The sequence below is a fragment of the Mesoplodon mirus genome (assembly GCF_964341445.2).
Source record: "Mesoplodon mirus genome assembly, chromosome: 19".
Taxonomy (NCBI): domain Eukaryota; kingdom Metazoa; phylum Chordata; class Mammalia; order Artiodactyla; family Ziphiidae; genus Mesoplodon; species Mesoplodon mirus.
Window position 1 is genome coordinate 48,845,657 of NC_138995.1, and position 11,691 is coordinate 48,857,347.

At 49.0% G+C, this 11,691-nt stretch overlaps 1 protein-coding gene across 2 annotated transcripts in view; it reads left to right on the plus strand.

Annotated features, from left to right (window-relative positions):
* The window catches only part of GARRE1 (granule associated Rac and RHOG effector 1), an 81,191-nt gene extending 75,803 nt beyond the window's left edge, over positions 1-5,388 (plus strand). For both annotated transcript variants that reach the window (XM_082605818.1, XM_082605819.1), the window contains 2 exons: positions 2,179-2,257; positions 2,794-5,388. In XM_082605818.1, the coding sequence (XP_082461944.1) occupies positions 2,179-2,257; positions 2,794-3,102 (388 nt within the window). In that variant the 3' untranslated portion in view covers positions 3,103-5,388. The remainder of the gene's footprint in view (positions 1-2,178; positions 2,258-2,793) is intronic.
* The last annotated feature ends 6,303 nt before the right edge of the window (positions 5,389-11,691 follow it).

Genomic DNA, 11,691 nt, shown 5'->3' on the forward strand with positions numbered 1-11,691 from the left:
CAGTAGCCCCATCACTCCCAGTCAGCCGTGTGTGAAAGAGGCAGAGGGCCTCTTCCAGCACTGTCTTGCTGAAGCTTGTGTGGTGACTTAAAGTTGGGCTGAGTCTTTGCTGGTAGAACAGACTCGTGCAAGTGGTAGCCCACAATACCAGTATGACAGGCAGGGAGTATTGTGGAGAACACGGTCTGCTGGTGCTGGTCTGTGCCTTATGGGAGGCAGCCCTTTCCGTGGGAGGAGCAGGACCAGGACAACCAAGTTCTAACCTAGGGCTCTCCAACAGGCTTTGCAAATCCAAACATGGGCCTGGCCCTCTCTGACCCTCTATTTCTTTGTCAAAGGTGGAACTGGACAAAATGACCCCCGAATGGTATTTCAAAGTTGAAAAAAATAGTTACATAGTATATTCAGATCTGAAGTTTTCAAAAGTAGTCACAAAAATTAAAATGGGCCCTGAAATAAGAGAAGAATTTGTTTAGAAAGAAATGCAGAGACTGTTGTGGGTGTGAGGAAGCAGAGGCCCAGAGGTGGCGTTCTAAAGGACATGGGCAGGAATAGAGAGCATGCACGGTCGCCAGGGCATCAGAAGTCATGCTGTGGAGGGGACAGGGAGGCCACGTAGCATGGCCCTCGTGTCACGGGGTCAGGCTTCATTGGATAAGCAATGGGGAGCAGGTAGATAAAGACGGAAGGGTACCTGAGTCACACAGAGTAGGATGCACAGAGCAGTTACGGTGGTGATGACAGTGATTGCTGATACAAGCTAGGGCGCATTCTTTGTGCCAGGCCCTGGGTTAAGCGTTCATGCACAGTTTCTCACTTAATTCTTACAAACACTGTATTTGTTTGCTAGGGCAACCATATCAAAGAACCACAGACTGGGGACTTAACGACAAGAATTTATTTTCTCGTAGTTCTGGAGGCTAGAAGTCTTGAGATCAAGGTGTCAGCAGGGTTCATTTCTTCTGAGGCCTCTCTCCTTTGCTTGCAGATGGCCGTCTTTACCCTGTATCTTCACATCGTCTTCCCTCTGTGTCGTCTGTGTCCTAATCTTCTCTTATTATAAGGACGCCAGTTATATTGGGTTGGAGCTCACCCTAATGACTTCATTTTAACTTAATTAGTTGTTTAAACAACTTATCTCTAAATACAGTCACATTCTGAGGTACTGGAAGTTAGGGCTTTAGCATTTGAATTTGGGCGGGGGAGGGACACCTTCATTTATTCAGTAGCACCCATCATGTACCAGGCACTGGCGATACAGCAGCAAACAAATCAAAGTCCCCTTCCTCATGAAACTGATATTCTATTGAAGGAAGGCCGATAAAAAAATCCCAAATATGTCAGTTTGGATTAGGTGCTATGAAGAAAAATAAAGTAGGGTATGAGGGCAGAGAATGAGGGGAAAGGTGGATTTTCTGTGTTCTGAATGGCAGTCAGGGAGGCCTCTGATGAGCAGAAAGCTGAACAAAATGATAGAGCAACTGGTGAGAAACTGTCAGTGGGGTATGTGAGAGAGAGAGAAGAATCAAGGGTGAGACGCAAGTTTTTGGCCTGAGCATCTATGTGAAAGAGGGTGCCATGGACTGAGACACGGAGGACTGTAGGAAGAGCAGGACTGAGCCTTGGAAAGATCTGAAGACTTCTGTTTTAGGCACAGGAAATTAGAGAGGCTGACTAGACGTCTAGAAAGGCAGTTGTAGCACCCCCTCTGCAGAGGCTGCTGTCTGCACGTAGGAGCGCTGATAGACTGGTTTACTTGGCTCTGTGCCTGCTATGCCTGCCTTGCATTCAACATAATAACAGGAATTTTTTCATGTTAGTAGTAAAATTAATAGCCTTTTGTTTTGTTTTTGTCACCTATCCCCAGTGCATGGTAAACAATCAGTCTGTATGTGTTGAATAAATTAACAAAAGGCTGGAGCTGGTGGACTCAGCAGCTGAAACAGCCAGTGCCAGTCTTCATGCCTGCCACCTCTGCCCCAGCCCAGCCCTATGACGGCCTGCTGAGTGCACCACTCCATGGTGACCCACCTTAGTCCCCTGCATGTAGTGGACCCAAGGCCTCCTCACCTAGAACCAGTGCCTGAAGACACCTGAGCCAAGTGGCTAGGGTGTCCTCTGGAGAGAAGCTGGACGGGAAGCCAGGTGACCACTGCACTGACCTCTTGGTTCTTTCAGGAAGCACAGCAGTGGAGAGCAGGAGACCAGCACACTGCCCTCACCGCCTCTTCTTACCACAGTGGAGGACATGAACCAGGTATTGTGGGCCCTGCTCTCTCCACAGAGGGCTGGCTTTATGGGTACAGACCATGAGTAAGGTTCCAAAGCTTAACTTTTAAGAGGGCCTCAAAGCACCGAGGGGTTCTTTGTGGTTCAATGAGAGGTTCTTTATGGTGAACAACTTTCTTCCTGTGATGTTTGTCTAAATGATTAGCCATCTCAGCTGACTCAGAGCCACATGTAGAGGAAGCTCTGGGGCTGTGCTGTCTAATATGACAGCCATTAGCCACATGTAGCTACTTAAATTGAAATCACTTAAATATAAAGAAAGATCGAGTTCTTCAGTTGCACTGGCCATGTGCAGTGAGCAGCTACTGTACTGGATGGCACAGACATAGAACATTTCTGTCTGAAATGTTGCGAGTTCTGTTAGACGTGCTGCTCCAGAACTGTGGGGAGGGCTGGGGCTCTCACCCTGTTTCCTCAGTGGGTATAAGGACCAGAGATCTGGGGAGGTGGGAAAAGATGATCAATTGCCAGAAATGCCACTAAGAACCCTCTTCTGTCTCTCAGGATAACAAAACCAAAACGTGGCCACCCAAAGCCCCCTGGCAACACCCTTCCCCACTGCCCAGCACCCTGCCTGGCCCAAGTGCACCACTCTATGCAGTCGCCAGCCCTGGCAGCCAGTGGAATGACACCATGCAGATGCTGCAGTCCCCAGTATGGGCCGCCACCAGCGACTGCAGCGCCGCCTCCTTCACCTACGTGCAGACCCCGCCGCAGCCCACACCCCCACCAGCACACAAGGCTGCACCCAAGGGCTTCAAGGCCTTCCCCGGGAAGGCTGAGCGCAGGCCGGCCTACTTGCCCCAGTACTGACCCAGGACCAGCCTGCCTGCCTGCTCAGAGCTGTTGGGGCCAGTGTCCTCACCCCAGGGCTAATTAGCTGGCACCACCCCCCCAGAGGACCAGTGCACCCTTGTCCCAGGCAGGGATCCTTGGGGATGGGGGTGGTTGGCAACTCCAAGCCTTTAAGGCCTGGCTTCTCAAAACTTTGGAGGCATCAGACGCCTGGAGGGCCAGCTGAAGATGGAGTTTACTGACCCTCCTCAGGGAGATGCTGGGGGATCTTCGAGTTTAATGCACCTCTGGTGATTCTGATGCAGGTGGGCCACAGGCCACACTTTGAGAAACACAGCTCTCTTAAGTTTGTAGTCCCACTGTGTGTGTTGGGAAGGCCTCAGGCCTGAAGGCTGAGAGCAAAACTGACCATTCATCTGAAACCCTCCCCTTCCCCCTCCTTAACACATTGAGTGATGACCACACACCAATCACTGTATTTTATAGCTATTTTTCATATAGGTTTTTAGTTAAAACATCTCCTGCCTAAAATGCATTGAATATTTTAAGATAACAAATAGAGTGGCTGGAGGTTTGTTCAACACTATCTTTATTTAAGCTTATACGAACTGGGCAAAGTATAGAATATTTGTGATCAGAAGCAATCACCTGGGTTTTCTGTAGGTGGACAGCCCCTTGCCACCCCACAGCAGCACCCAGGGGGTGCAGCCTCTACCGGATTTACAAAAGCAGGATCATACAACATGTTGGAGGCATAGCCCTTATGGTGCGTGGACATGAGCCAGCTGGTTGCTGTCCGCGTGCAGGGTGAAGCTACACCTTCGGCCCTCAGGTCCTTCCACACGTGGCCAGAGGCTTCGACACAGTCTCCAACGTGGAGGTGTGGTCAGGGGCTGCAGAGAGACACTTGAAATTGCAGTAATATTGTGAGCTGGCTCAAGACAAACCAATTAGGATGTAGATAGGAAGTAATTTAAAAGTTTTTTCTTAAAAAAAAAGAAAACCTCATTTTCAGTTAACGTGCTATTAAATAGATACCATCCTGTGGATTTAGGGATATTTTTCCAGCCAGAATGGATCCAGAAGAATTGAATGGTGCTTAAATTGAGAAATAATAAATATATCTATATAGACGAGGCATACCCCACTGTATATTAATTGAGGTTACAGAAGTTCTTTATATAAAACTTATTTAAATTTTTCATATTTCATCTTTGAAAAAGTCTAATTGAGAAAAATCCATAATATTTTCTGGTATGAAAGTTTGACAGTATTAATATTTTTTTTATATTTTCTTAAATCATTAAACCATTTTAATATATGTTAACTACTAATAAATGGTTTATTCTTTCTAACTCCATATAAGCTTTTCCAGCAAAGATTGTAATAACACAGTTATGTTCTCATTTTTCTATGGATATAAGTAAATTTATATTTAAAAATACCAAAAAGAATATATATATATGTACGTATACACACTAATTATAGAGGACCCTTAGGGTGTCTGAGCCCAGCCATCTGAATTTTTAGTACTGTGTTGCCAGGCTGTTTCCAGGCCTCGGGTGTTGTCTTTTGTGCTGTGTGCGGATGCCATTGCTGCCTGTACTCATGATCCTTTCACCGTGGGTTCTGAACAGTCACCTCACCATGTTTACAGAGAACTATTTTGTACATAGACTTTTCAGGCACGTGCTTTGCGCCAACCCTGAGTGGCCCTTGTCTGTGTTAGCTGTCACAGTGTGTGCACTAATCTCTGTTGAAGTTGTCCGTGGCTGTTTTACTTGTTAGATAGTTTTCTATTTCCTCAGTAATGTGTCTACAGTACCCTGTGTTTCAAGTTCTGTTATACTGAAGTACTCTTGTTTTAATAGTGCCTCCCCAAAGACCTCATCCTGGACAGAGGTCAGTCCTTGATGCTCCAGCGCAGGTGACATCAACGTTGCTAATTGTCACTTTCCAATCTGTTTTTCTCAAGTAAGGAAGACATTTTGTGATTGCGTCTCCATGGGCTATGAGACTGTGTGAAGCTGTTTGTGTGGTCTCCTTGTAGGTGCTGTGTTCTCAGCACCACCTTGCTCTGAATACTGGTAATTCCAGGTGCTGCGCTCGGCAGAGGGGTCTCGCCAGAGCGCATGTGTGTGCATGTGTGAGTGTGTGTGTCCTTTGTGTGGCCGGGCGTGGCTGCATTGCTCGTGTGACTAGTTACAACGCTTCCAAACTGGAACTCTACATTTTGTATCTTACTTTTAAAGCTCCTATAAGTAAAATAACTATTGGCTTTATTAAAGTATACATTTAATAATTTTTGTATCTCTGTTGAAAATGAACTGCAGCAGATACCATGTCAGCAGCCCTGTCTGGTTCATTACTTTGAAAAGCTGCACCCGAGTAGATTTAGGTCGGCCTGTCCTCTTATTCTGAGCCCTTGCAAGGGTAATACCACTGGGGGGTATTAGGATGAGCTGGGGTGGGTGGGCAGAAAGCAGGACAACCTACCACACCTCTCCTGTTAGCTTCCTGAAGGCCAAAGCTGGAAGAGGCCTCTGTGTGGGCAGAGCCAGTGTCGTGGTGAAGGAGGTCACCTGGAAGGATGCAGACTCTCTCCTTGGGTTGTGATCTGCCAACACACACATTCCACCAAACATGGGCGCTTGTGAGCTGTCCAGCCAGCCTTTCCAAGGAGCAGATAGATGCAGGGGTGAGGTCTCCCCCAGTTCTGCCAGGGACCCACTGTGTGGCAGACAGACCCTACCTCACAGGGGCAAGAAGGACTAGTCTCACTGGATGATGCCATCCTGCTAATGGAGAAGGAAAGATTGCAAAATGGGAACCACAAAAGGCGGGTGGGTTACAGGGGAATTTCAGCTCGTTTTCATTTACAGCAAGACAGCATTTGATTGAAACTTTTTTTCATGAACTTAGGATAATGGAGTAAGTGAGCATTAATATATAACCCACCCGTACAAGTACCACTCAGGCTTCTTTCTGCTGAGATGCCTAAAAGCTGAGCATGAGGACTTAGTCCTAGAGCCTTCTAAGTGCACCTCAGGACAAGGCTGCTTAGGAACAGCCATGTTGCATGGGTATGCTAAGGAAGACACCGAAAGTTCATATTAAAATGCTAGATGGAAAAACACATTTTATTCAGACGTGTTCCTATTTAGCACTAGTACCTGGTGCTGTTCCCTGACTTCTGATTCACAACAGTGGTGGAGACAGGAGTCCCGTAGCCCCAGCTCCATGCCAGGCGGGTGGGGATGGAAGCAGGACAGATGTTCACCGGAGCCCCAAGAAGGTCCTTGGAGGCTTTGGCTCAGCCGAGAAATGGAGGATGACACACAGGTAGGTGAGGTCCTTAGGACGGTGCCCCTCCTTTTCCACCTGGGGGATGCTGGGAGAGTGGGGCGTCCAGCTCTAGGAGTGTAGCTGAAACACTGCATTCCAACCATGGTGCTGTGAAAGGACATTCCTCTTGCTCTGTGTGACCCCTCTTGTGATCTGCTTCCTGATCTGGAGACAGCTCCTCAATTACCAAAAAGCCATGTATGTGGACAACATGACTGTCAGGCTCCCAACCATATGTGCATGGGAGTCTGAGGAACCTCCAGGGACAGGCTCCTGGAAGTAACCCAAACAGCTGGCCTTACGATTCCACAGGGATCTGCTGGCTGGGCACAGGCCTCTGCTTGTCTGTGAGGGGGACTGGATGTGGCTTATATTGGGACTGAGTTGGGGATGTGGACCTAGGTGAGGAGGAAGGATTGCTTCAGGAGTGTCATTCATTTCAACATTTACTATTGTCACCTGGGGGCGAGGCCCTTGCTAGGATTGGAGCCAGGGCTGCATAGAAGATGCAGTCTGTGATCGCAAAACTCAGTCTTGTAGGGAAGACAACCCCCTCTTTCCCAATCTTGGTAAGAGGTGCCACTATTCATCCACCCGGCGCTCAGGCAGAAATCCTAGAAGACATTCTTGATCATCTTTACTCTCCTTATTCACTTAAGCAGCAAGTCCTACAGGTGCATCTGCAAGCACATTTAAATTCCACCATGTTCTTATATCTCCACTGCCATCAACCTGGTCCTCCCCTAGCTCCTGCCTTTCCTTCTCAGGCCCCAGGGTGTCCCATACACCCCTGCTACCTCAAGGAAGCCTCCCACCCCCACCCCTCACCCAGTGCCCACCTGCCTGGGTCTCTCCAGTTCCGTTGGGCCACAGCCCAGCCTCCCCCCAGCTTTGTTCCTCACTACAGCACTTAGCACTCCGCTGGAATGTGTGTTTGTATGTCTCTCACCTGAACCAAGGCCTCAGTGGAGCGAGGAGCGAGTCTCCTTCATGGCCACACGTGCAGGGTGCAGAACAGCTCGAAGCATCTCAAGACAAGCCAGATGAAACGAGGTGTTGCTAAGGCCAGAGGCAAATTCTAATACAGGGCAAAAACAGAAGTAGCCTTGAAATAAATCGGTTCTCACGTTGGGCTGAAAAATACACTATGATCACTGTTTGTACTAGAGCTGCAAGGAGGGACTGACGCTAGGAGCTGCGGGTAGGGCTCTGTAGCTCAACTAAGTGCCGAGTTTTCTCTTCTGCTGGAAACTCATGCCCATGTGCGGTGGGGAAATTATTTTAAAAAACCAAACAGTGGATTCAAAGGGAAAGCTCTGTGGCGACATCCTGAAGCGACAATACGCGGCCGAATAGGCGAACAGCACGAAGCACGCAGCACAGGCTCCGAGCCTCCTGGGGGCGCTGACTCCCCCGTCCTCGGGTCTCCTAGTCTGCGCACGCGCAGTCCGCCCCAACCCGGAGTATGCGCACTTGTGCGCACACGTCCATCCCAGACGTGCGGGCAGAGGCGTCTGCGACTTCCGCGGTCTGCCCCCCGCTCCCGTCCCGGCGCGGGGACATGCGCACACTTGCACCCCCGGACGTGCGAGCCCACACGCAGACGCGTGAGCACCCCCTCACTACCTGAGCTGATCCCGCTTTCCCTACGCGTAGACGCATGCGCGCCGCACCTCCGGAGAGTGGGCCCAGTGCCAGGAGATCCTCGTATCTCCGGCGAACCGCGATTTCTTGCCCTTTCCGGGTCAGCGTGACTCAGCACCCTCGGTGGGTGCGCCTCCCCGGAGCAGCTCGCGAAAATCCATCGGCGTGTATCGCCCCACAGCCGATCTCCTTCAGACTCCGGCCGTCGCCCTGTCCACGAACCTCCCTTTGCCCTTGTCCTGGTGATCCCCTGGTCTCCAGGTCCTTCTTGACCCCTGTCCAGCGGCCCTGAATTGAGGCCTGACTTAAGTCTACCCTTCAATCCACTCCTCTCCCGGGTCATACCATTTTGCTGAGGGCACTTGAAGGTGACTGACTGGAGCAGTCTGTTGAACTTTCTGAGCCAGGTTTTCTTTCGGTTGTGATTGTCAGCCCTTGGCCTGGGTGCAGATAACCCTCCGAGAGCTTCACTTCCCCTGGATTCTGAACCCTGTACTGTGCGGTTTGCAGACCACAGCATGTGGTGCCGATTGTGGTGACGGTGGTAGAAAACACGTTTAACGTTTGTCAACATAGAATTAAGTTACTATTTTTCCAAATTACAGGCCCCACTCCACTCCCCCAAGATTTGGTTACAGAGGCCACCCCACACTCCAGTGTCTGATCCCTTCCACACACTGCATCTTTCCTAGTGAGTTTCTCCCTACTGCCCTACACAGATCCTTAGATCCACTCCAAGGGGACCAGTGTTAATCTAGTGGTTGTATTCTCCTACCTCTGTCTTTGCCCATGCTGCTGTCCTTTCCATTGGAGACGTCATTCTTGGCCATTTCCACTTGTAACATTCTACCCTGTCAATCAGATTTAATATCACAAAGGCCTACTTGATGTTAGAACTGGGGTAATGGGGAGGGCAGGAAGGGATTGCCTGCGCTTCCACTTTCCCTGTACCTTCTTTCCAAGGCTGAAGAGTCAGGAGGTGGCAGGCAGGACAGGGTTGTGATTAAGAACAGAGCTCAGGAATGGGGCAACCTTGAGTTAATTCTCTACTTAGTAGCAGAATGGCTATTTTCAGATTTCTTAACCTGTCTTAAATGGGGAGGACAACAGGATATCCTTCATGGGGCTGCTATGAAGGTTATGTGGGAGAGAATTTAGCACAGAGCTCTGCACACAGTAAACTGGTGGGAGTAGTAAAGTATCCATGTTAGTAGTTGGATGATGAATGGCTTTCAATTAATAATGGCTTGCCTTTGAGCTACTCTTTTTTTTTGCATTTTCTCTCCTTAGCTACTGTGAGTTATGGTCCTCCAGATAGGAACCTAGTTTTCTGCTAACACAGAAAATCCACATAACTGGAATTTCTTTTTTTTTTTTAATTGGAAAACTCTGTAGTTTTTTTAAAAATTTATTTATTTACTTATTTATTTTTGGCTGCATTGGATCTTCGTTGCTGCAGGCGGGCCTTCTCTAGTTGTGGTGAGCGGGGGCTACTCTTTGTTGCAGTGCACGGGCTTCTCATTGCAGTGGCTTCTTTTGTTGCGGAGCACAGGCTCTAGGCGTGCGAGCTTCAGTAGCTGTGGCTTGCGGGCTCTAGAGTGCAGGCTCAGTAGTTGTGGTGCACGGGTTTAGTTGCTCCGTGGCATGTGGGATCTTCCCGGACCAGGGATCGAACCTGTGTCCCCTGCATTGGCAGGCAGATTCTTAACCACTGCACCACCAGGGAAGCCCAAGTCCCTGGAATTTCAAAGTACAATGTTAAACTTAAAATGTTATGGGGAAATCTGAGAATATCTGGGAAATCTGGAATAGTTGAAGCTACTGGGAATCAGAGAGGCCAAACTGCTGGAGGTGTACATTACAGAATGTTAAAAAGAAGATGAAACCTTCAAAAAGGTAATCATCGGAGGCCTCGCCTCCTGCCTGTTCAGTACCCAAGCTGCTCCTATGAGTTTTGGGTGGATGAGAGAGGACATTGGGGAGGACAGTGTGGCAGTGGGCAGGTGAACACCCATAACATTTTTGGAAACACTTGGAGTTGTAAATGACAGCTCAGCTCAGAACAACATCAACACTAAGGGAAATAACTGATTCGATTTGTGTTCCAGCTGCAGACAGAGGTGACCTGGCCCCAGGAACTTGGGCCCTATGAGGTTCACCCTGACATCTCTCTGGAGGGCACACTCTCCATTGTTTTCCTTGAGACCAGGGACTGAACCTCGGGTCTGTCCTTTCTGAAAGGCAGCTTAACACTACAGAAAACTGAGTCTCTCCTGCTGGCTTTGGGTCCCAGGAAAGAACCCTGTTTGGCGGGCTTAGGTCATGTGTTCATCTCTGATGCAATCAGGGAGGCAGAGGAAGAAACCTAAGAGTGAGAGGTAGTGGTTTCAGACAAAGACAACAGATGAACAGATGTCTGCTGTGATCACCAAAAAAAGCCTACTAGAAAAAGGGAGTCAGTGGCTACTGCTGGGCTAGAGTCATCTGAGGAATCACAGGGCAAGTGGATGATCGGGTAATGGCTACTGAGACTGGCCTTCCTATTGGATGAAGTTCTGTTCTGAAACACAGGATCGAGGGGTGGGAGTGCTGTTCTGTGCAGGCAGCTGCTTGGGTGGGAAACTCTGGAGTGTTTCTCAGAAACTCTAGTAGACCAGATGCTGTTCAGCAACTGTCAGGGTTGTGCTGGGTACGGGAAACCGAGTTAAATCTCAGAGTTGACAGTTGACCCAAAACTCTGGCTAAATAAGGGCCTTGTGGACAGGGCTGTTCCCTGCAAAGTCCTGTGACCATTCATTTCTTCAGTCTTTGGCCGCTCTCTTTTTTCCTTCTTTATCTCAAATAATTCTGGGCTGAAAGAGAAAAGCCATTTGCAGAGGCCAGAGGTGGCAGCGACTGCATGGAACTGGGAGGTGGGCCAGAGGAAGACCTAGGCCTGGGTCTGCAGCAGGACAGGGCACACTCCTAGATGGATGGCATTTCTGGGGGAACTGGGCGACGGAGAAGCTCAATTTGAGTGCCCAGTTCTTGGACTTCTCTCTGACTATATTTACTCCGTCTCACCCAAACTCTCATCTATGCTCATGACTTCAAGTGCCACCTATTCACTCATGACTCCCAAGTTTTTCCTCTTGCTTGAACTGTCTCTCTTCATACTCCAGACGTGAACACCGAACTTAACACTTCCACTTAGATGTCTAATAGGTTTGGAAAACTTAACATGTCAAAAAACAAGATCACGATCTTCCCCCTAAAACTTGTATTTCTCCAAGATGCAATGGCAATTCCATTTTTCCAGGAACTCGGGTAAAAAACTGGATGTCATCATTGACTGCTATTTTATTTTATTTTTTTTTGCGGTATGCGGGCCTCTCAACTGTTGTGGCCTCTCCCGTTGCGGAGCACAGGCTCAGATGCGCAGGCTCAGCGGCCATGGCTCACGGGCCTAGCCGCTCCGCGGCATGTGGGATCTTCCCAGACTGGGGCACGAACCCGTGTCCCCTGCATCGGCAGGCGGACTCTCAACCACTGCGCCACCAGGGAAGCCCTGACTGTTATTTTTCTTTCTCTTAATTCTTCACTCAATATATCTAGATCACCACAGCCAACTCCTCCTAC